Raw genomic sequence first — 25,755 nt, forward strand, 5'->3', positions numbered from 1 at the left:
AACAGACAGAAACTTGAGTGGCTTAAATTTGTAAAATAGACATTACATTCATGAGGGCGACACAATGGCACAGTGTTTAGCATTGCTGCCTCACAGCGCCAGGGACCTGAGTTCAATCCCAGCCTTGGGACTCCACACTGCACGGAGTCTGCACATTCTCCACATGTCTGTGTGGGTTTCTTCCAGATGTTCCAGTTTCATAGAACATAGAACATAGAACATTACAGCGCAGAACAGGCCCTTCGGCCCACGATGTTGCGCCGACCAGTTAAAAAACAATGACCCACTAACCTAAACCAATCCCTTTTCGTCCATAAACCTATCCACGGATCTCTTAAACGCCCCCAAACGAGGCGCATTTACAACCACAGCAGGCAGGGCATTCCAATCCCTCACCACCCTCTGGGTAAAGAACCTACCCCTGACATCCGTCCTATAACTACCCCCCCTTAATTTAAAGCCATGCCCCCTCGTGCTAGCTTTCTCCATCCGAGGAAAAAGGCTATCACTGTCCACCCTATCTAAACCTCTAATCATCTTATATGTTTCAATAAGATCCCCTCTTAGCCGCCTTCTTTCCAGCGAAAACAACCCCAAATCCCTCAGTCTCTCCTCATAGGACCTCCCCTCCATACCAGGCAACATCCTGGTAAACCTCCTCTGCACCCTCTCCAAAGCCTCCACATCCTTCCTGTAATGTGGGGACCAGAACTGCACACAGTACTCCAAGTGCGGCCGCACCAGAGTTGTGTACAGTTGCAACATGACGCTGCGACTCCTAAATTCAATCCCCCTACCAATAAACGCCAAGACACCGTATGCCTTCTTAACAACCCTATCTACTTGATTCCCAACTTTCAGGGATCTATGTACACATACACCTAGATCCCTCTGTTCATCCACACTATTCAAAGTCCTCCCGTTAGCCCTATACTCAACACATCTGTTATTCCTACCAAAGTGAATTACCTCACACTTCTCCGCATTAAACTCCATCCGCCACCTCTCGGCCCAGCTCTGCAACCTGTCCAAGTCTTCCTGCAAACTATGACGCCCTTCCTCACAATCTACCACACCTCCGACTTTGGTGTCATCAGCAAATTTACTAATCCACCCAACTATACCCTCATCCAGAGATGTGGACCCCCAGTCCACAGATGTGCAGATTAGGTTGATTGGCCATGCTAAATTGCCCCTTAGCGTCAGGGGGTAGCAGGTTAAATGCTTGGGGTTACGGGGATAGGGCTGGGTGAGATTGTTGTTGGTGCTGGCTCGATGGGCCCAGTGTCCACCTTCTACATTGTAGTGATTGTATGAGGTCTCAATTCTTAGTATAAATATCTGAAGTTTCAAAATGCAAAACTTGACATGCTTGACTAAGGCAAGATAAAGAAAATTGTAGAATTGTTTGTTTAACAAATTGAAACAATTTATACTATTCTCTGATGTTCCTTCACTGTCGCTGAGTCAAAATCCTGGAACTCCCTCCCTAACAGCAGTGTGGGTGTACCTACACTTTAGCAGTGCAAGAAGATAGCTTGCCATCATCTTCTCAAGAGCAAATAGGATGGGGAAATAAATGCTGGCCTGGCCACATCCCATAGAATTAATTTTTAAAAATGTGCAAGTAACATTTATTCAGAAAATAATTTTTCTGTAATTGATGTCATAGCCTGTTAACTGATGATAACTGGAATACTAATGTTCCTTATGGAGAGGGTGAGCAGTGAGAGTGAGAGCATATGTAGCATTATGGTCAGTGCATGAGTATTATCAGCAGAACAACTCAACCTGCTTCCATTGTGATGTTTTCTGTCTGTTAGCTGCTTTCAGTATCAGAATCCTCTTCTCGAAATAGTGTTTTATGATGCTATTATTCATATGATCCTTAACATCACCTTAGCTGCATTCATTCAAACACTTGATAGTTCCATGGAATCCCTACACTGCAGCAAGAGACCATTCAGCCCATCAAGTTTGCACCAGCTCTTCAACAGTGCATCTTACCCAGTTCCTAACCTCAGCTATTTACCCCGCTAATCCACCTAACCCACACATCTTTAGACACTAAGGGGCAATTTAGCATGGCCAATTCACCTAACCTGCGCATCTTTGGAGTGTGGGAGAAAACCAGAGCACCCGGAAGGAAAGCCACGCAGGCACGAGGAGAATGTGCAAACTCCACACAGGCAGTGACCTGAGCCGGGAATCGAACCTGGGAAGCTGGCGCTGTGAGGCAGCAGCATGCAGCCCGCTTTAACCTGACATTATCTGAAGATTTTCCTCTCGTTTTAAGTTAGAAGAAAATTGTTGGGAAAATTACAGTGCCAGATTCTGGGGTTCTGGTGAAGCAAGCATCCATGAATTATTGAGGCTATAGAATGTTTATCACTGCTTCTGAGTTAAAGCTACAGATAAAAACTAAAGGCTGTTGAATTTGCTATGCCTTTGATAAGGGATTATTTGCTGTCAACATACAGTCACTTTAAGTTATCCAGTAAGTATTTAATTGAGATTACAGACAGTATCTTGTCTCCCAGCAATACTTTTCATGTCTCTGATTTACCAGTCAAATAGAATAAGGTACATCAAAAGACAGGGCAAAGCCATTGACATATCTTTTGAAGCCAGAATGAGTCACCAGTTGGCTGAATAATTGACTGTGATTGATTGTACAGTGCATTGCTTATTCTGGAAGTATCCGCAAAACTCGATCCACTTTATCTAATGAGGATATTCATGGCAATAAAAAGCACATACACTGTTACATTGCTTGTCAGCAAGCCCTCAACAAATCATGATGGATCGGAACATATGATAATGGCTGGCATCTTAACAAAACCTTGCCAACACTAATGAGGTTCGAAAGTGGTCTTGTTTGTCCAATAAAGATGTGCAGTTAGGTGGATTGACCATGCTAAATTGCCCCTTGAGATCATAAGACATAGGAGCAGAATTAAGCCACTCGGCCCATTAATTCTGCACCGCCATTCAATCTGGGCTGCTATTTTTCTCATCCCCATTCTCCTGCTTTTTCCCCTTAACCCCTGATCCGCTTATTAATCAAGAACCTAGCTATCTCTGTCTTAAAGACACTCAATGAACTGGCCTTCACAGCTTTCTTTGGCCAAGAGTTTCACAGATTCACCACTGTGTCAAAATGTAAAAATGTCAAAATTCATACTTAGTGTCCAAAGATGTGTAGCTTAGAGGGTTAAGTGGGATTAATGTGTGGGGTTTCAGGCTTAGGGCAGGATGTGGGCCTGGGTAAGATGCTCTGGGCCAAATAGCCTCCTTCTGCACTGTTAGGATTCTGTGATTCATGTCAGACGCACTAGAAAGGCCACCATTTATTGCCTATTTGTGGTTACTCTGAGCGTGATACAGCTAAATGGCTTACCAGGCCACTTCAGACCATCACAAATGTGATGTGAGGAAAAGCTTTTTCACACAGCGAGTGGTTCGGGTCTGGAATGAGCTACCTGGTACTGTGGTGGAGGCAGGTTCAATCCAGGCATTCAAGAAGGCATTGAATGATTACTTTAATGAAAACAATGTCGGGTACAGCGAAAAGGCAGGGGAATAGCACTAAGTCATGTTGCTCTTTTGAAGAACTGGTGGAGACACGATGGGCTGAGTGGCCTCCTGTGTTGTAACAATTCTGTGATGTTGATGAGTGACTGGAGTCACATATAGACTGGATAAGGGCTCCAGGATTGTGACCCTAGTAACGGAGCTGCTACCCTATTCGAAGGTGGTGGGGTAAACCGCCATTCTGGAACATAATCGAAGATGACCCCTCAGTGCAATACCTTTATTTCTCCTTCCATTCTGCACGGGAAATGCTTCAAAGTGAACCTAGATATAAAGTAATACATACAATGTTTCAGTGTCTGAGTCCCTCACAACTGACTGGCCTGAATACCCAACAATAACCATGAAGTTACGGATGAAACTTTGGTGTTTGAATTTATCTAGGTAAAAGATCAGCAGCAGTAGGTTGGATCTCCGCTGCATTTATTCCTTGGGTTGTGGATTGTATCCAAAACTACAGGTCCAAAGTAAAACTTGCTTCTTCTCTCCATTCTGTCTGTGAAACGCCCCGTACATTGTGCCAACCTTTGCCCACTTCTGAGCTCCCATCTTCTGTGCTGACGGAACATCTAGTCAACCAGTAGAGGTAAGTGGACCCAGTGGGAAGCCCGAGGATTCTCCAATAGCATCTTGACCTTGGGCTAGATTGTGCTACCTGGCACAATGGCCTCAAATATTTTCTTCAGCCCCTTCATTCATACCCAAGGAAGACCATGTGGCCCATTCGGGGGTGGTGGTGGTCTGGGCTGTTTTTTCATATCAGCTATGGTGACAGAGGCTGTACCCACTTTCCTTAGAAGCAGCTTAAGAGGCAGCTCTTCAATCTTGTGACACTAATAAATAAATAAATAATCTGTCCACCAGAGAAAAGCTTTTCTCTGGTATACAGATTAGTTTAGCTTATTTATTAGTGGCACGAGTAGGCTTACATTAACACTGCAATGAAGCCACTGTGAAAATCCCCCAGTCGCCACACCCTGGTGCCTGTTCAGATACACTGAGGAAGAATTTAGCCCTTTCAGAGCCCCCTTGGCACTCCTCCTGTCATCTGCCCCCTTGGCACTGCCAGGAGGCAGTGCGATGGTGCCAGGGGGCAAAACGCAAGCTGCAAACTCTCATCCCCTGCGACCTCTAGAAACCTCCGTGCCACCAGTGATTGGTTTTCGCTATTGTAAACCAGTAGTGATTCACCCCGGCGTGATGGAAGGATATGGTGTGGGCAGAAGCTATGGCATAAAGCCCTTCTTTCATATTAAAATATCTGTACATTCGTGTAAATCAGGTTCACACATTTCTGGGCTGCTAGGTTGCACCTTGGGTCTTTAATGTATATTCCGAAGAACAACGGTCTTTGATCACAAGGTGAGAATTTTAAAATTGAGAGATTAAAATGCCTTAAAATATTTCCTTTTTTTCAAGTTTCTGCATGAACCCAGGTTACTGTTGGTGTTGGAGTTATGTCAGTGTCACTTTGTTAATTCAAAGTAAGAACTGTTTCAAAAAACCCAGAGAGATCTATTATTTAACTGCAAACCATTTGTTCTGTCCCATGCCCATATTTTTCTTTTGTTATATCTACTGTCGGCCCAACATACAAAACTAGATCATTGAATCACAGAATCCCTAAAGTGCAGAGGAAGGCCATTTGGCCCATCGAGTCTGCACCAACTCTCTGACAGAGCAACCCATTCAGATCCTAGTGCTGTATCCCCACTTACTTACCCCACTAATCCTCTTATTAAGTGGCACGGTGGTACAGTTGTTAGCATTGCTGCCTCACAGCACCAGGGACTCAGGTTCAATTTCTGGCCTGGGCACTGTCTGTGCGGAGTCTGCATGTTCTCCCCATGTTTGCGTGAGTTTCCTTTGGTTTCCTTCCACAGTCTGAGAGGCGTGTTGGTTAGGTGCATTGGTCATGCTAAATTCTCCCTCAGTGTACCCGAACAGGTGCTGGAATGTGGCAACTAGGCGATTTTTACAATATCTTCATTGCAGTGTTAATGTAAGCCTACCCGGCTTGGGTCACTGTCTGCGCAAAGTTTGCACATTCTCCCCATGTCTACATGGGTTTTCTCCAGATGCTCCAGTTTCCTCCCACAGTCTGAAAGATGTGCTAGTTAGGTGCATTGACCCGATGAGGTGCCAGAATGTGGTCAATAGGGGAATCTCACAGTAACTTCATTACACTGTTAATGTAAGCCTTACTTGTGACAAATAAATAAACTTCTAAAACTTTGTGACACTAATAAATAACTTCCACATCTTTGGATACTAAGAGGCAATTTAGCATGGCCAATCCACCTAACCTCCACATATAAACACCAGGATCATAGAACGTTACGGCACAGAAGGAGACCATTCGGCCCAGCATTACTGTGCATGCTCTTTTTCAAAAGTTACTGAAATAGTAGCACACCCCTCCCCCTTGTTATGTAAATTTTTACCCTACCAAGGTTTAAGGCAAATTTTAAATAATCCAAGATCAGTTATCTTTTTGCTCTGTATTATAAATGATCTGAAGTTTTAAAAGATGAAGAAAAATAAGTGTGAAAATGATAGTGCTTAAAAATGGTGGTATATGTGGATTTCACAATAAAGGGGAAGACAAAAAAGTGGGAAAATCTGAGTTTTCTTCGAGTCACGAATGAATGAATCCCTCTCTGCATTGTATCCCGATAGGCTGCAGTGCCGCTCCGGGCCGCCTGGAGCCGCTGTTGGCGGTGGCGGCGGAAGTGGGGCGCTTCCCGGCATGCAGCAGCCAGTCCTTCGCCCCCGGAAGCAGATGATGGCGAGGTGCCCGGATGGCGGGATGAGTGTCCGGCTGAGCGCCGACATGATCAAACATTACGAGGCGCTGGATTTCCAGTTCTGCGATGAGGTCGGGAAGTACGAGAAGCTGGCGAAGATTGGGCAGGGCACCTTCGGGTGAGGCTGGTGTGGGGAGCCGGGGCTTCGGGGACGGATGGGGCACTGGGAGGGAGGAGGGGGATGGATGGGAGTACTGGGAGGGAGGAGGGGGATGGATGGGGCACTGGGAGGGAGGGGAACGGATGGGGTACTGGGAGGGAGGGGAACGGATGGGGTACTGGGAGGGAGGAGGGGGACAGATGGGGCACTGGGAGGGAGGAGGGGGACGGATGGGAGTACTGGGAGGGAGGAGGGGGATGGATGGGGCATTGGGGGGATGGATGGGGCATTGGGAGAGAGGAGGGAGATGGATGGGGCACTGGGGGAGCAGGGGGATGTATGGAGCAGGGGGATGGATGGGGCACTGGCCTGGAGAAGGGGAGAAATGGGGCACTGAGGGAGTGAAGAAGCACTGGGATGAAGATTGGGGACTAGGGAAGGATATGGCCCTTTCCAGGCTTGTTATTGTTACTTGGACGGTGCAATCTAAGGAGGATCTGGGTTCTGAGGGAGTTTGGAGAGCTGGGACATCTGTACAGGGCCTGCTCCTGTCTGAAGCTTTTGCATTTCTCTGGCACACTCAGAACATCCCAAAATGCTTCATAGCTAATGGATTGCTTCCAGTGGCTCCTCTTGATACAGTTCTTGTACCTCAGTCCACTTGGTCCACTCCAATTCTCTGCATCTTTGACAAAGTATTTCCGTATTCATCTCCTTAATGTGACTCTGTCAACTTTTATTTGAAATTAACGCTCTGAAATGCATCAGGGTACTTGCCATGTGAAAGATGCCATATGAACGCAAGTTGTCTTTGATGGATGGAGTGTAACGTGGGAAAATGTGAACATGTCCACTTTGGTAAGAATATTAGAAAAGCAGGGTATTATTTAAACAGAGCGAGATTACAGAATTCTGCAGTGCAGAGGGATCTGGGCGACCTTGTTCACGATTGACGATAAGTTGATAAACAGATACAGCATATAGTTAGGAAGGTAAATGAAATGTTAGCCTTTATTTCAAGAGTTAGGGTGTAAAATTATCAAAGTTTTGTTGTACAAGGTATTGGTGACTCTACATCTAAAGGACTATGTAGAGTTTTGGCCCCTTATTTATGGAGGTTGGAACTTGCACTGGAGGCAGTTCAGGTGACATTCAGAAGATTGATTCCTGGGATGAATGCGTTGTTTTGTGAAAAGTTTGAGCGGTTTGGACCCTACTCACTAGAGTTTAGAAGAGGAGGTGATATTGAAATATGTAAGATTCTGAGGTTTGTCAGACAGATTCGAGGGACCTGATGTGTCATTTCAGAATGTGGGTCTCCTGTTTCAGATGGAGCTGAGAAGGAATTTCTTGTCTCAGTGGGTTGTGAATCATTGGAATTCTCTGCCCTGCATCATTAAGTAAATTCAAAGCTGAGATAGACAGGCTTTTGATTGAGAAGGGAGTCAAAGGTTGTGAAGGGGTGGGCTGGAAAGTGGCATTGAAACCACAATCGAATCAGCCTTGATCTTATTGAATGGCGGAACAGCTTCAATAGCCTCCTCTCTATTTAGTATTGTGGTCACTTGGATATTTCCACTCAGCTGGCTAAATAACACCAAAATGGTCTTGTGTGTGTGTCTCTGTATGGGTGGCGGCTGTAGATTGTAAACAGTGGTGGGTGGAAACCTAAACCAACCCCTAACTTCCTGAGTATGGCTGTATCCTGAGCCTTTGGTTGAGTCATCTTCCCCTTCTCACTGTGCTGGTGAGTGGCTATTTCTTCAGACTGTGGAGAAATTTTTTGCATTTGGTGTTCCCCAAGGGTTGGTATTAGGACACTGCTCTTTTTTGGTGTGAGCTGAAGCAGGGGTAAACAACACAATTGCAAAGATTGTGGGTGGCATAAAATTTGGAAATGTAGTAAACGATTAGAATCCCTACAGTGCAGGAGGAAGCCATTTGGTCCATCGAGTCTGCACTGACCACAATCCCATCCAGCCTCTAATCCTGTAGCTCCACATATTTACCCTGCTAGTCCCCCTAACATGAGGGCCAATCACCCTAGCCCGCACATCTTTGGACTGTGGGAAGAAACCTATGCAGATACGAGGCGGGGCGGGGGAGGGGGGGGGCAGCAGCAACAGATGAAATGAGCAGATGTGTGGCTGATGAAAGCGTGAAGTTACATTTAGGGATGCAGAAACTGTCTCTTGTGCCACGAGGGAAACTAATCGGAGGACATGCATTCAAGGAAATTGACAAAGGAACACAAAGAGAAAATTGATGCAGTGAGGTGTTGTGGAGTGAAATGAATTGCCTGAATCGCCGGGGAAAGCAGCTTCAATGGTGACTTTTAAAAAAGGAATTGATTAAAAACTTGAAGGGGGAGAAATTGCAGGGTTAGTGAGAAGGAGCAGGGTTGAGAGAATTGAATTGCTCTTAAAAGACCATGCATGAGCATGTAACCTCTTGTCATAAGTGAGGGGGGGAGGTTAAAATGAAATAGGAAGTGAGTAACTGTATATAAGATAATATTTTGTGTTTTGTCCCTTTATTGAATCTCCCATTGTTAAACTGCAGTTTTAACTGGGGCTTTCTCTCAGATGTTGGTGCACACAATTGTTTTCAATATGTTCAAGTTTCTTTTGGGAGAGTTGCCAACCGGCTCATGTAATTCGAGGTCAAGAGGGAGTGTTGAGATGATTCACCAGGATGCTGTCTGGGATGGAACATTTAAGTTATGAGGAGTTTGGGTAGGCTTGGGTCGTTTTTGTTTGAACAGATCTGATTGAGGTGTACAAGATTATAAGGGGCATGGACAAAGTGGATAGGGAGCAGTGCCCCCTTAGTTGAAGGGTCCATCACAAGGGATATAGGTTCAAGGTAAGGGACAGGAGGTTTGGGGGGGATGTGAGGAAACCCTTTTTTACCCAGAAAGCAGTGTGGTCTGGAATGTGCTTCCTGGGAGAATGGTAGAGGTGGTTTGCCTCACATTCTTTAAAAACTACCTGAATGAGCACTTAGCACATCATTATATTCACGCCATTAGGGCAAGTGCTAATAAATGGGATTAGATGGAGTTGTGTCGATGTAGACTCGATGGACTGAAGGGCCTGTTCTGCACTGTCTGATTTATGATTCTAAGAATGGAGGTTTTATGGATTACTGAAGTTTGTTGTGGGTTAATATATTTATGGATGATGTTCTTGGAAACAAATTGCTCTGATTGACTGACTTTGGTGTGTCTTTTTTTTGAATGATTGATTGCTAAATCCTTATCTAAATATTGAAGGGGTTGGTGTAAAAGATCCATACAAAAGGAATGGGGGGAGGTCAGATGAAGGGAGGTTTAGAAATCTAAAGATAAAATCAAAGGCGATAGAGCAGTGTAGTGATTTGGAAAGACAAACATGGGGCAGGAAAGGCCAGGGAGTTTAACAACAATGGTGCATCAGCAACTAAGGTCCACGTAAAGGGCAACATTAAAAATGTAAAATTAATAGCTCTTTATCTGAATGAACAAAGCATTCTGAACAAGGTCAGTGAATTAGCAGCACAAATAAAGAAACATGGGTTTGATAGAATTGCCATTACAGAGATTAACAAAGAACAGCACAGCACAGGAGACAGCCCCTTCAGCCCTACAAGCTCGCACCACCCATTTTAACACTCAGTGAGTGCCTTATTCAAGCCTTTCGTCCGTTGTAGACGTTTTTGTCTACCTCTAGTGGACTCCACAATTAGTTGCAAAGTGACCAAGATTGAGAAATAATTATTCTAGAGTTGTGAAAAGACAGACAGAATGGCAAAGGGAGAGTTGCCTTGATAAAGGATTTTTTGAGAACAGAAATGATCTTGGCCCAGAGGATCAGGAATAGGATCAGTATGGGTGATGATTAGGAACGACTAGGCTCAGGAAACATTGGGAGAGAATAGTTGGGAGATAATTGGAGTTTGTAACAAAGGCTGTGTAATAGTCATGAGGGACTTCACGGGACTTAGTCTTCGGATAGACTGTATGGATCAAATTGACAAGGGCGGTCTGGAGTTTGTTGAATGCTCTCATAGTAACTTCCTACAACAATGTGTTCTAGAACCAACTAGTGTGGAGCTATTTTTAGATCTAGTATTGTGTGAGGAGACATGGTTAGTTAGTGATTTCATTGAAAAAAGTGATCACAATACAATTAATTCTATATCAAGTTTTAGAACATAGAACATTACAGCGCAGAACAGGCCCTTCGGCCCACGATGTTGCACCAACCAGTTAAAAAACAATGACCCTCTAACCTAAACCAATCCCTTTCCATCCATAAACCTATCCACGGATCTCTTAAACGCCCCCAAACGAGGCGCATTTACAACTGCAGCAGGCAGGGCATTCCAATCCCTCACCACCCTCTGGGTAAAGAACCTACCCCTGACATCCGTCCTATAACTACCCCCCCTTAATTTAAAGCCATGCCCCCTCGTGCTAGCTTTCTCCATCCGAGGAAAAAGGCTATCACTGTCCACCCTATCTAAACCTCTAATCATCTTATATTTTTCAATAAGATCCCCTCTTAGCCGCCTTCTTTCTAATGAAAACAACCCCAAATCCCTCAGTCTCTCCTCAGTCTTTTAGAACAACAATCTTGAATCCAAAACAAAGATCTTAAACAAGGCTAATTACTTAGAAGGAGGGGGAGCTGGATAAGGTAGGTTGGGTAAATAGACTGAAAGGTATGGCAGTAAACAAGCAGTGGGAAACATTTCAAGACAAACTTTGTCCTGAATGGAGCCAGAGGAAATATGGATAATAAATCTCCTCCACTTGACCGGGTCCATCGCAATTTCCTAAATGTACTTTACCAGGTCTTCTTAGACCAGCCCTGTCGTGATTTGGTGGTGGTGACAATTTTACTGCCAGTCTGGCAAGACAAATATCCAGGAAGTGAAATACATGTCCTGCCACTCAGTGGTCACAAGGTCCTGCATGCAGCTCCAACTGGTTTTCTATAGCACTTCGTTGGTGATGCTGTCTCTTCATCTGTTGTGGGCAGCACTGGTGAAAGATGTCTATCGCATGTGACATCTTTGCTGTCTCACTGGCATAGATTGCAGCTGTACTATCGTGGACATGTGGAGTCACAGTTTCATGGCTGTGTTGATGGTGTTGAATGTCTAGTGTCTGTGGAGCTTCTGGAAGACCAATGCTACTTTGTCCATTTGGATGTGAGCGCAATCTCCATATCATCCTCCCTGGAATTGTTGCTTCCCACGTAAGGAAGTGCTTGATGATTTTGATGTTCCATTGCCAATGATGGGAGGAGTATCTCCTTGATGTCCTGCAGCCATCACTGTCTTGGTCATCTTGCAGCTGATGCAGAGCCACATTGGTGCAACTATTATCAAGACTGTTGGTCATGTCTGGGAGCCTGTGATTCTTTAACCAGCAAGGCGATGTCATCAGCGAAATGCAGGCCCATCAGCTGGTGCTGTTGCCACAGGATACCAAATTCTACACTTACCATCATGGCAAAATCAGTAACCAAGAGAAAAAGCAGTGGGGAGAATATATAACCTTGTCGTGCTCCTGTGGTGATGTTGAAGGAGTCCATGATGCCTCTGCAGTCCTGATGTAGCAGCGCGAGCTGGGGTATTAGGCTTTTAAGATGTTAATATAGCATTCCACAATGCCATAAGGCCTTGCGATGTACTCAGGTGACTGCGGATTGATGCTATCCAAAGCCTTGCATTCAGAGAAGTTGATAAGCGGTTTCCGATATTTTAGGCTTTGTTCTGTGATCTGCCAGCCCAGAAACCTGCTTATCCCTCATGAAGAGTACTGTCTACTTCTGCTTTCATTACATGCTGAAATCCATGTGACGTCAGTGTTATGCAAGTCCAGTTGCAGTCACTGAGGTTTTCTATTTTCTGGTAGTTTGACGTTTACTCCTTGCCTCCAGTTATCTGCAACCCAGGTCTTGTTGAACTGGTCTGTGAGCTTTGTGTGTAGGTGCTCTCATCATGTTTCAATAGCTCTGCTGGTATATCATCTATCCTAGTTGCCTTGTTGTTTTTCAGATACTTGATAGCTCTGTGCTGTCCTTGAATTCAAATGTGAGGCTGAGTTGATTGACGACCTCCCAAAAGTGTTCCAGCTCCCCTGCCACACGCACCTCTATCATTAACATCTTATCGTCCTTGCCTTTGTTTGCTGTGGTGGTGTTGCTTTTTGAACTAGTCAGTTCCTGTGCAGTACCTTGGAGCTGCCTCCATTTACTGCTTCTTGTGCCTTGCTGTTTCTTTACTCTATTCTCGCTCATCTCCTATAGTTCTTCCTCTATCCAGTCTTCTATACTTGTTGTCTATGTTCGGTGTTCTTTCCCTGGTTCCTCTTGCTCTTCTTCATCAGTCAACTTCTGCCTTGGGTCAGTGATCCAACATTCTTTGGTGATTAGTTCACCTGATGATGACGCTTTAATCTTTAAGCTTTGAAGATTTCCCACTGTTGCTCAGTGTTCCCTGACTTCATAAGTACTTTGGATCTGTTGGAGATGGTCAGCTGGAAGTGTGACGTGTCTGTGTTCTTGTCCTTCCGTTTCTGCATTGCAAACAGCCTTCATGACTTCATGATTGTTGCCTTCTTCAGCTTCAGGTGGATGTTGCCTAACACAAGGTTGTGACCCAATCCTAAATAGCACCCCGATACATGCAGACATCTTGTTGGGATGTCCTCCATCTACTGCTGATGCATATGTAATCAATCTTGTCAGGGTGCTTTCGGCATCAGTGAAATGTAATGGACAGGCCAAGGATGGATCAGCACTGGGGACCTGACGATCCTGTACTCTGGACAAGAAGAACACCAGTGGAATTGAGCTCATACTCAACAGATGCTCAGTACAAGTGTAAGCAAGGTGGAAGCCAGTAGCCATCACGTCTTCACCATCAGAGTCCACACAAGGCGCACACCAAAGTCACTATTGTGCAAGTTTCTGTACCAGCTGAGGCAGACACAGGAGGTGGGAGATGAAGCAACTGCAGGACAAACTGTTTAAGGCACCCAGCTATGATAACAAGCTACCGATTGGTGACCTCAATGTGGTAGTGAGGGACGGAACAGTATGACCGGGCCCCATGGTCAGCAAGTCTGCTCGTTGGAAATGACAGGCATCCGCTGGCCTTCTGCAAAAGTAAACATTTAAAGAAATGATTCAAAATTTTCAACAAAAAACACATTCCATTAAAAACCAGAAATGTTGTACAAGAGATCCATTTGCAGCGTTCTAGAGAAGTTAGCGATAGTAAACGATTAAAGGCAGCACTTAGGTAGTGTTTTAGATACGAGCAAAGGGCAACTAAAAAGTTAATAAGGGACAAAGAATGAGAATAAATAAACCAGGAACTTTGAAATAGATTGTAAGAGCTTTTACAGGAATATAAAAGCGATTTTTGATTGGGAATCAGGGGTGGTACGGTGGTTAGCACTGCTGCCTCAAAGCGCCAAGTTCGATTCCCAGCTTGGGTCGCTGTCTATGTGGAGTCTGCACAATTCTCCCTGTGTCTGTGTGGGTTTCCTTCGGATGCTCCAGTTTCCTCCCATCCTACAAAGATGTGTGGGTTAGGTGGATTGGTCATGCTAAATTGCCTTATAGTGTCGGGGATTAGCTAGGATAAATACGTGGGGTTACAGGGATAGGGCCTGGATTGTGGTCGGTGCAGACTCGATGGGCTGAATGGCTTCCTTCTGTACTGTAAGATTCTAGGAAGGCAAAAACATGTTGGTATTTATTGCAAAGGGACTAGAGTGAGAACAAGGAAATCTTCCTACAATTGTGTAGAGATCTGGTAATACACCACTTGGAGCACTGAGCATAGTTTTGGTCTCTGTACCCAAGGAAGGATATACTTGAAGGCAGTACCATAGAGGTTCACTAGATTAGTGTTTATGATGAGAAGCTAAGTTAATTGTGTCTATTCTCTCAAGTTTGGAATGCTGAGAAGCAATCTCATTGAAACATACAAGGTTTTGTTGGGGCTTGACAGGGAAGACACTGAGAGACTGCTTCCCTAGCTGGGTAATCTGGACATCGCCACAGGATAAGGAGGTGACCATTTAAGACTGAGATGAGATCACATTTCTTGATGGGTTGTTAATCTTTGAAAAGCTCTAAACCGGAAGACTGAGGACACTCCATCATTGGACATGTCCAAGGGTGATATGTATAGAGTTTTTATGTTTCATGGAGCTGAGGAATATGAGAGTGGACAGGGAAGTGCAATTAAAGTAAAAGTCAGTCATGATTGCACCTATTTGTTAAGTTATTATGATGTGATTGCTGTCCTTGTCTAACAAACCCTCCCTCGGCCAAAAATAAGAATATTCACCCAGTTCATCTCATTTGCTGTTTCTCATTTTTTGAGATGCATAGAATTGGCAGTATTTTGTTGTGAAATATTTAGGGTGTCCTCAGGAAGCACAAAGCCTTGGTGTGAATCTCTCTTTTACAGATAGACACTAACTAAACATGGTGAAACTTCAAGAAGTCCTTCTGAAGGCATTGTGTGACGGTGAGAGAATGGGCTGAATAATATCTTATTTCCTGCAATGCTTATAACACTTTGCAGTTTTACAATGAAGTTCTGCTTAGTCGAGTTCAGGACCTATAAGTATACAAAAATGTTGCCTCTTAAAATCGCTGCTTTACAAAATTGTAACTGCTCTGATCCATTTCTCTTCCTATGGAATTAGATTATTTGGCTGTAATTCTGGGAGATTCTGTTAGTCACTGGAACTTTTGGATTGATGGTGCTTTGGTTGTTTTTACAGGGAGGTTTTTAAAGCACGTCATCGACAGACGGGCAAAAAGGTGGCTTTGAAGAAGGTCCTGATGGAGAATGAAAAGGAAGGGGTATGTAGGGTTAAGTTAGCCTGGATATTAAAGTTAATATTGTCTCCTTTGAAAGCCTGGTGATGGGTTGAGTCACAGTAGTGTGACATTTGTGTATGTTGACTCTACTGGTTTCAACATAATAGGCTGTGGCTCATGTTTCTTCGCAACTAAGGGCACTGATCTCCCTTGCTACCTCACTGAGTCAGAGGCTAGGATTTCTACAGCGAGTCACTTCCTTTCTGATTCACTGTAAACCATCTTCAAGGCATAAAGTGTAATGGAATATTCTCCACTTGCCTGGATGAATGCAGCTTCAACAGCATTCAAGATGCTTGAGGATACAGCAGCCTAATTAATCAGCACTCCATCCACCACCTTAACCATTTGCTACCTCCATTACTGGTGCATCACATCATGGCTACAGTGCATTCCACCTACAAGATGCATTACTGCAACTAGCCATGGCTTTTTCTGTCATGGCTCCCAAACCTATAATCCCTATCCCTGGAAAGGCAAGGGTTGCAGATGCGTCGGGTTCCCGTCATCTGCACATTTCCTTCCATGTTGTACATGGTCTAACTTGAAAATATATCACAATTCCTTTATTGTTGCTGGGTCAAAATCTAGGAGTTTCCTTTCTAACAGTACAGTTAAGTAGCTACACCACACTGACTGCAATGGTTCAAGAATGCGGCTCACAAATACCTTCTTGGGGCAATTGAGGATGGGCAGTAAATGCTTCCTTTACCAGTGATGCTCATATCCCATTAACAAATGTTCAAAGCAGAAGAATATGAGATTGTCTTGCCAGTTACCTTCTAGCCAAGAGTAGAAATTCTAAGCCTTGACCCATTAGAGGGTTGTATCCAATTCTCTCGTCCATTTCCACTTCCAACCCTATTTTATGTGCCAGGCCTTGGGCTCCATGTGGGCCAGTACAGCACGAGGCAGGCCTTTATCAATTGCACTCTCTACATGCTGCTGCAGGGATTTTTATTTATTATAATTGGTCCTTCTGTTTATTTGTGAACAATATTCCTGTAATTTGCACTTTCTTATTGTAATGTAACAGCCCCTCCTATGTGTTGCTTTTGAATCATAGAATCCTTACAGCACAGAAAGAGGCCATTTGGCTCATCGAGTCTAGTGACCACGATCCCACCCAGACCCTATTCCTGTAACTCCACACATTTATCCTGTTAATTCCCCTGACGCTAGGGTCGATTTAGCATGGCCAATCCATCTAACCCACATATCTTTGGACCATGGGAAGAAACCGGAGCACTCAGAGAAAACCCATGCAGACATGAGGAGAACGTGTAAACTCTACACAGACAGTGACCTGAGGCCGGAATTGAACCCAGGTCCTTGGTGATGTGATGCAGCAGTGCTAACCACTTTGTTACCCTTTGGTCTGTAAATGTGAAATGGGAACCTTTTCCTCATCCATAAATCTTATTTCCAGTTCCTAGTTGTAAATTAATATTTTACTCAGTAGCTGTTAATGTGTGGAAGTATTTACACACAAGATTGTAATGCATATTCATTTTAATTTAATGTTTCTGGTAGTTTCCCATCACGGCCCTGAGGGAGATAAAAATCCTGCAACTGCTGAAGCATGAAAATGTAGTGAATCTCATTGAAATCTGCCGCACCAAAGGTAAGCTTGTTTCAAACTGCAATTCAGTGGCTTTTGGTGTATTTAGTGGTTCCTGTACTGCCAGACAATACCTTGGTCTTCCTGTTGCAATTAGCTGTAACGTGTATAGCAGTTGGTGTGCAAGTTTCATGGAATAAGTTCATATTTTATGAACATACTTCCAGTCATATGTCCAGATATACCCTGTCCATACTCCACGTCAAGTGCTTGTCTGGCCCGACTATGCATTTGGTGAGGGAAATATCATGACATTTCTCCATCATGTTTGCTTGAATGGAGTGACTTGTTCCCCAATTTGAGTGGCCATGCTTCAGTTACAGCAAGCATGGATATTAGCTCTTTCTTTATTATATGTATATGAGCCAAACACCTTACTAGCTTGGGAACAATGTTGCCCATTCCAGCCTGTGACCTGAGTTGAAGTTCCCACACAAATTTTGGTTTTTGCCCAAATTGGAATTGTATTGCCTGTTGTTTCCTTATAATCTCTCTTGTTGGCCGAACAAAAGGAAATTATGTTCTTGTACCTGGGATGGTGGTGTTAAACCTGACAGTGATATATATTGCTGTTTAATTCCTGCAGCCACACAGTATAACCGTTACAAGGGCAGCATCTATCTGGTATTTGACTTCTGTGAGCATGACCTTGCTGGACTGCTCAGCAACGCCAACGTGAAGTTCACACTGGCAGAAATTAAGAAGGTGATGCAGATGTTACTGAACGGGCTCTACTACATTCATCGGAACAAGGTGAGAAGCAGTGAAGTGGGTGACCTCATCTGGTTTGATTTACCTTTGCTGAGTTAGTGGCTTTTGGTATAGTTAAGCCCAAAGTCTTGGTCGTGGCTACGTGGTTAATCAAGCACTGTAAAGCTAAGTACGTTCTGCTTTTTTAATATCTTTCTACGTAAAAGGAATTGGAGCTCTGGTAAATGGGGATTATTTCAATAACAAGAGAGTCAAGGTTCTTGGGTATAGGCAGAATGTTCAGATCAGTCGTAGTCTTATTGAATGGTGGAATGGGTTTGAGGGGTTGAATGGCCTACTCGTAGTTTGTGTGTCACATCATTAAGGTGTTGGTTAAGTTTGAGTCTTTAACAGGCAAATTGTGTAACACTAGGCAGCATCATTGAACTGCGGAGGGTTGTGTTTTAAATGAGAATCTCAGGTCAAACTACACAGAAATTTCTGCTCAGGATCCTGTCTTTGGAGAAATAAATACTCATGCAAATTACTCTGATGCCATTTGCTTTATGCTGATATTTGCATTTTCCCTCCAGATCTTGCATCGAGATATGAAAGCAGCCAACGTCCTTATCACTCGGGATGGTGTGCTGAAACTGGCTGACTTTGGTCTAGCTCGAGCATTTAGCCTGGCCAAGAATAGCCAGCCGAACCGCTATACCAACAGGGTTGTGACACTGTGGTACCGGCCACCGGAGCTCCTGCTAGGTGGGTTACCTCAAACTCTACCAAACGTGACCAACTTGGCCAGAATACGCCATGGTGATAATAACACCATCTGCCCTCGGGGTTCATGGGTAAATATTTGCAGGGAATGGGGTGTGTGCAGAATATCATTGTGGACCCTGTGACCTTCCAGGTTCCCTTACCCTCTCAACTTATAGGTTTTGAAAGCTGAACTTTGGCGTTGCCTAATCATAATAACTGACCATAACTTGTCATCAAATCACTTCAATCTTGGAGGACATTAGCTTTGGGTTATGAATGTATTAAATAATTTGTCTCTCCCCAGCTCAAGTTACTATGTTGAAGAAGTGATAGAAGTTTAATAAACCTTTATTTAAAAGTAGATACATATCATGGTTTGTATTGTAATGTGTCAGTGTGTTACTTTTGCTACGTGGTCACAAGCTGTGACTTGTCTTCCTGTTCAGCACATGGTTAGGCACCGTTCCATGACAGGCTGTTTAGAATCAGTAAAAAGTCTGACAACACCAGGTTTTAGTCCAACCGATTTATTTGATAGTAAACTCACAAACTATCAAATAAATCGGTTGGACTAAAACCTGGTGTTGTCAGACTTTTTACTGTGTTTACCCCAGTCCAACGCCGGCACATCCACACCATGTTTAGAATCAGTCATAGACACCATGTATTTTAAAGAACATAAATGTTTGACAGAACGCTGAATATTTAGGACTTGTGTGGTCTCCATGACAGGTGAAAATACTAATTATGGAGCAGAATTTGATGGTGTGCAAACCTCTTGTAGCTAAGAGAGATTTGTATCAAGTGGGACCTTTTCATATTTTCCCTATAGTTTTTCCAGGTGGTGTTGACTCTGTTGGGGCATAGTGTTGGAGGATGGTTTTTCACTGCCTGAAAAAGGGTGATAGAACCAGAAACATTCATTACGTTTAATAAGTATTTAGCTATGTGCATGAAGTGCTGTAACCTACAAGACTATGGATCAAGAAGGATGGGTTGTATAACACTTTTCTTTGGCTGGTGTAATGATTGTTTTTGCAGCCAAGCCAAGGAATAACGTTAAACCATAATGGATTTTAGGTTAGTTATCCTGTAATTACTTGCTTGAATTACTCTACTTTTGTATGAATGTTTGATATAGAATCCTTACAGTGCAGGAGGAAACCATTTGACCCATTGAGCCTACACCAACAGCAATCCCACCCAGGCTCCATCCCCATAACCCCATGTATTTATCCTGCTAATCCCCCCAACATTAAGGGTCCATTTAGCATGGCCAATCCACCTAACCTGCACATCTTTGTAGGTTTGTAAATCTCTAGTTTGGTGCTGCAGAGTTAATGGAGGCCTGGAATATATCTTCCATCGTATCGTATGACCCATATAGACTTAACATTAATTCTGTTTCTCTCTCCGCAGATGCTGCCAGACCTGCTGAGTTTAACCAGTATTTTCAGGTTTTATTTCAGATTTCCAGTATCTGTGGTATTTTGCATTTAGATAATTACCCTGCTTTGTTCAACTCAAACTAAACAGATTGACTGTGGTCATGGCATTATCCTGAGGAATGAACCAGGAATGACTTCTCTAAGCTTTTGTTTGGTTGGGTACAGTAAGAAATCTCAACACCAGGTTAAAGTCAAACAGCTTTATTTGGTATTGCGAGCGTTCAGTGCGCTGCTCCTTCATCAGATGTATGGAAGAGGGGGGAGCAGTGCTCCAAAAGCTCGTGATTCCAAACTTCAACTTGGTGTTGTGAGACTCCTCACTGTGCCTACCCCAGTCCAACACCAGCATCTCCACATCTTTGTTTAGTTGAAAAAAGCTTAGAGTGTGGATGTTTTCCTCCTGTCTGCAAAAGACAGGGCCTGTCTAAACTTGAACAAAGCTGGGCAGTTAACTGTTTCATGCTGCATTCACCATGGCAATGCCTCAACCAATCAGCACTCTCTACTCATGCAGTGCGAATTGTTGTTCTCACGTTACTGTTGGTAATTTCTTGAACCATCATGATGTATGCCAGAAGTTGGCTTGTGTTCCCTAATCAAATGAAAGAATAATTGAGGCAGGGCAGCAGCTATCTAATAATCCTTACGGGAAGTGTCCATGGATTCATAGAATCCCTGCAGTTCAGAAGGATGCCATTCGGCCCATCAAGTCTGCACCGACAAAAGTCCCACCCAAGCCCTATCCCTGTAACCCCATGTATTTACCCTGCTAATCCCCCTGACACTAAGCGCCAATTTTAGCATGGCCAATACGTCTAATCCAGGGGAAGAAACCGGAGCACCTGGAGGAAACCCATGCAGACATGGGGAGAATGTGTAAATTCCAAACAGACAGTTACCCAAGACTGGAATTGAACACAGGCCCCTGGTGCTTTGAGGCAACAGTGCTACCCACTGTACCACTGCACACCTTTGTGTTGGATAGAATTGGGATGAGCTGTGACATCTGTGTGGGAGATTGGTCTGATGGCATTCAATGTGTGGGCTTGCATGTGAGGACAATGGCCCGGGTGGGATAAAAGGGCTACCTGTGTCCTGGGGATCTTATCTCAGCATCTTGACTGGAGAGTAATGCACTAGGAAGTAGAGCAGCCCTGCAAGTTGCCCTCTGCTTCATCATTAATCATATTATTCATCCATCTTTGCCCTCCAACACAGGTGAGCGAGATTATGGACCACCTATAGATTTGTGGGGAGCTGGGTGCATCATGGCGGAGATGTGGACTCGAAGTCCTATAATGCAGGGCAACACAGAACAACATCAGTTAACCCTGATCAGTCAGCTCTGTGGCTCCATCACAGCGGAGGTAAGACCAGCAGGTTCTGGGTTAACATGCAAATCGTAGTGCTTAACTGTTCTATGTAGATGGTAGTTAAATTCAGTAATAAGTTTTCAGATGTGATGCAACTGTAAATGTATTGAGTGACCACGTAGGCAGTGCTGTAAACCTTTGCTTCTATTGCCAAAACTTTCGTTTAGTGCATTTCTGGCAAGAAGGTGCCCCTCAGCTGCAGGGAAATTGCAAGGATGCAAATGTTTTTGGAGCTTTTTTTTAGTTCTTGCAGCTGCGACAGGAACCGGATTTGAGAGTTCCAAGTATGAAGTTATGAGGAAGACTGGTGGCAACGTGTCCCAGAAGAGCCAGCATGGATTTATAAAAAGAATTATAGAATCTATAATGCAGAAGGAGACCGTTTGGTCCATTGTATCTGTATTGACCACAATCCCACTCAGGCCCTACTCCCATAACCCCATGCATTTACCCTAGCTAGACCCCTGACACTAAGTGGCAATTTAGCATGGCCAGTTCACCTAACCGCACATCTTTGGGACCGTGGGAGGAAACTGGTGCACCTGGGGGAAACCCACGCAGACACTGGGAGAATGTGCAGACCCCACACAGACAGTGACCCAAGCCAGGAATCAAACCCGGGTGCCTGTCGCTGCAAGACAGCAGTGCTAGTCATTGGGCCATCATGCCACCCCCAAAAGGCAGATAGTCCTTCACCAATCTAAATGAATTTTTTGATGAAGGAACAGAGAAGGTTAATGAAGGTGATGTGGTAGATGTTTTGACCAGGTACTATGTCAAAGGCTAATTGAGAAAATTGAGGCTTATCGAATTGGAGGGTCAGCATCCAATTGGATAAAAGATTGGCTTTAAGGACAGAAAGTAACTTGTCATGATAGATGGTTATTTTTCAGTTTGGAGGAAGACAGGATAGTGGATAATGGAGTAGAATTTCAAAATTTGCTGATACCAAACTTGGAGGACTGGTAAACAGTGAAGATGATAGGAATTGTCCGCAACAGATGATTGGCTAACATAATGAGCAGACAAGTGGCAGATGGAATTTAAAACAGGGAAATGGGCAGTGATGCATTTTGGCAAAGGGGATAGGAAGAGACAATACAGATTTAATGGCACAATTCTAAAAGAGTGCAGGAACAGAGGGACCTAGAGTGCATGTTCTTCTTAGGCAATCCCTCAAGACTGAAGGTAACTTGTATTTGGGGGCTGTTAGTCCTGAGGTCACTCAATGCCTAAAGTCCAATGCTGATCCCAGGTAGGATTTGAGGAGATGGGTGGGTGGGTACTCTGATTTTGGTTCGCTCTTTGTTTGTGCTTGGCCTTGACTGGAGTCCTGTCAGAGATATTCGAAATGGTTGATGCTTTTGCAGATGCTTTGTCACCAGTTTGGACAATCTTGAGCAAGGGATTTGCATGAATTGGGGGATGTTGCATTTTTTCAGGGAGGCATTGAGGATTGCCCTGAAACACTTCCTCTGTCTCCCTAGTAGTTGGTGCTGTGAGCTTGCTTTCGGAGTCTTGCTTCAGATATGCAGACAATGTGGTGCACTGCATTGAGCAATTGCACTGCATTGCTTATTTAAAAATGGGCGGAGGAGAAAATACATTTGGACATAATTTAAGACTTAACTACTTTGTAAGTGCATTGAAAATCAGATCAGTTGCAGGGAAAATAACTTGTATGTTAAACTGAGTGGCTTCAACAGTCTCAGAAGCCATTGATACGATATTGACAAAAGCAAATTTAATGAAAATGAAACATTTCTTTGTTTCAGGTTTGGCCTAATGTTGAAAAGTATGAATTCTACCAAAAGCTGGAATTGCCCAAAGGTCAGAAGCGAAAAGTCAAAGACCGGCTGAAGGCTTATGTGAAAGACCCTTATGCACTGGACCTCATTGACAAGCTGCTTGTGCTTGACCCTGCCCAGAGGATTGACAGTGACGATGCGCTGAACCACGATTTCTTCTGGACTGACCCCATGCCTTCTGACCTCAAAAATATGCTCTCGACGCACAACCAGTCAATGTTTGAATACTTGGCTCCTCCCAGGAGGCGTGCTAGCCACATGCCTCAGCAGTCAACCACTCAGAACAAGAACCCTGCAGCCGCCAACCAGACAGAGTTTGATCGGGTATTCTGAATGTGATGAGGAGGTTAATGAATCGAAGAAACAGATTATTTTATTTATATGATGGTGCCATATTCAAGGTCTTATGATTGAAAAAATATTGAGCAGTCTATGCATTAATTGTGCCTATTACTGATCAGTTGTTGATACCTTGGCAGCAGTACGTCTTCAGGAATCAAAAGCTAAACAGGGTCCAGAAATGACATTGAGATTCTGTTGGGTTAACCTCGGGTTCATTTGATATTTGCCTCCCCCTGCCCCCCAACCGCATCAGTTTAGAATTGTTGTAGAGTTGCTTCAATATTATCTTCCTGTTCATACCTTAGGCAATATGGCTGGCTCAGTGCGTGGGCTGGCAGTGGAAGGTTAGGGCATAGGTTTGTTCCCTGATCTCCGAGGAATGAGTTGCCTGCCTATTGAGCTCTGATACACAGGGAATGAGGGAAAAATCCAACAGTGGACTGTGACTAGCTTGCCCCCTCATACTGGTCATGAGAAGCTCGGAACTTGGGAGAGGCAGATAGGGAAGATTTATGATTTATATTCATTTAATTTTACTGTGGATCGAACACTCGGATCTTTGAATGCCAGGACAGTTGCTTTTTAAAGATATATATCTGTACTGAATTATTTGGAAACTGCATTCAGAAATACTTATCAGGGTAAAGCACCACTGCATCGTCCATCAATGAGAGCACCTTGATGGGGTGGTGTTTCCCTAAAACCAAAAATAGCCTGAAATTTGCTACCCTTCAAGGAATCTATACTGTCAATGGGGTTGTGCTACACTTTTGTTGAAGGTATTTTTTTAAAAAATATTTTTAATTATAGTAAAGTGTGTTTTTCACAGGACAGCTGTTGCTTCAGATTTGTAGTTACTGCCATTTTGTGATGCATTCCATTTGTGATGATGGGTTTCTGATTTCCTGTTCAAATGTTGCCTTGTGCCTTGCTCCTGATAGTCCATCCACCAGTCTGCCTGTAGCTGGATGAAGGTGAATTGAGCAGGTTGAGTTTGTTCTTTCAAGTTGTCAATTTAATTTTGATCTCAGTGTTTTGACCTCCCCACTCCCCAACCTTCTCTTTCCCTTCAGAACCCCCCCCACCCCCCCAACCAAATCAAGTTGATGCAGTGGTGACCCTTGTCTGGGTCTTGTGATCAGAAGAATGTCCACTTTCCCCCTTGTGTGAGTGCACCAGTCAGAAGATGGTCATCTGGCCAAAAGTATTGCACTCTAGTCTAGACTAATAGGGAGACCTCATGAAGATGCAGAACTACTTTTGAATTGGTGTATTTGGAGTCTAGTGATGTTGGTCAACCTGTTTATATCAAACAGAAATCTTGTTTAAGAACTCCCCTTATTGCAATTTAATTAATGATCCAGACTTCTGTTAATGTCAGGAGATCAAATTGGTCACAGGCCATGTAAAATATTTCTTTGTTATCATTGGTACTGCAGGTATTTTGTCTCTGAGTATATTCACATTGCAATGCTGCAATATCAATTAAACGCAGCCCTGAGCAAGTTCAGGAAACACAGTTAGTGTGCAATTCTTCAGTATAAGCAATTTCAGCAGAAAAATTCTGTTACATTGTGCAGTGCAAGATTAGCAAAATGTTTAGCATTTTGTGATGAAGTATATCAGTGTTGAATATGAATTCTACTTGGTTCCAGATTTTTAAATAAATTGTTGTAAACAACCCTGCTTTTCTGCTCTTTCCTATTTGTATCATACAGGATTCTTGACATTGCCACACTGTTGTGCTCAAATAATTTGTTAAATTCATTTGTGGGACATGGGTGTTGCTGGCTGGCCAGCATTTATTGCCCATCACAAATTGCCCTAGAGGGCAGTTGAGTCAACCACATTGTTGTGGCTCTGAAGTCACAAGTAGGCCTGACCAGGCAAGGACGGCAAATTTCCTTGCCTAGAGGACATTAGTGAACCAGATGAGATTTTCCAACAATTGATAATGGTTTCATAGTCATCAGTAGTTTCTTAATTCCAGATATTTTTAATTGAATTCAAATTCCACCATCTGTTGTGGCAGGGTTCGAACCCTGGGTCCCAGAATATTAACTGAGTTTCTGGATTAATATCTAGTGACAACGCCATTAGACCATTGCCTCCTGGTGATTTTTTTTTAAAATCTTATTTATTTTCCTGTTCAGAACTGCCCCATCCTGTAAAAATCTCTAAGTCAAATTTTTATCCATTTCCATGGTTTACCATGAATCACCCACATCTTGCGTTTAATTAATAGTCCATAAATAAAGTGCTTTGGGACATTAGAGGCTTTTTATTCATGATGTGGAGACGCCGACATTG

The 25,755-nt window shown here is 43.7% G+C and overlaps 1 protein-coding gene across 2 annotated transcripts; it reads left to right on the forward strand.

Moving 5' to 3' along the window:
- The first annotated feature begins 6,370 nt into the window (after positions 1-6,370).
- On the forward strand, positions 6,371-25,126 carry cdk9 (cyclin-dependent kinase 9 (CDC2-related kinase)). 2 transcript variants are annotated; one of them, XM_080212073.1, is made up of 7 exons: positions 6,371-6,472; positions 15,299-15,380; positions 16,932-17,022; positions 17,606-17,772; positions 18,303-18,474; positions 21,141-21,289; positions 23,071-25,126. In XM_080212073.1, the coding sequence occupies exons 1-7, from the start codon at positions 6,468-6,470 to the stop codon at positions 23,434-23,436; spliced, it is 1,032 nt and encodes a 343-aa protein (XP_080068199.1). In that variant the 5' UTR covers positions 6,371-6,467; the 3' UTR covers positions 23,437-25,126. The 2 variants fall into 2 exon arrangements, with proteins under 2 accessions (XP_080068199.1, XP_080068197.1); XM_080212071.1 differs by having other exon boundaries at positions 6,372-6,519.
- The last annotated feature ends 629 nt before the right edge of the window (positions 25,127-25,755 follow it).

Source organism: Carcharhinus amblyrhynchos, chromosome 25, assembly GCF_965287045.1.
Source record: "Carcharhinus amblyrhynchos chromosome 25, sCarAmb.v2.hapA, whole genome shotgun sequence".
Taxonomy (NCBI): Eukaryota; Metazoa; Chordata; class Chondrichthyes; order Carcharhiniformes; family Carcharhinidae; genus Carcharhinus; species Carcharhinus amblyrhynchos.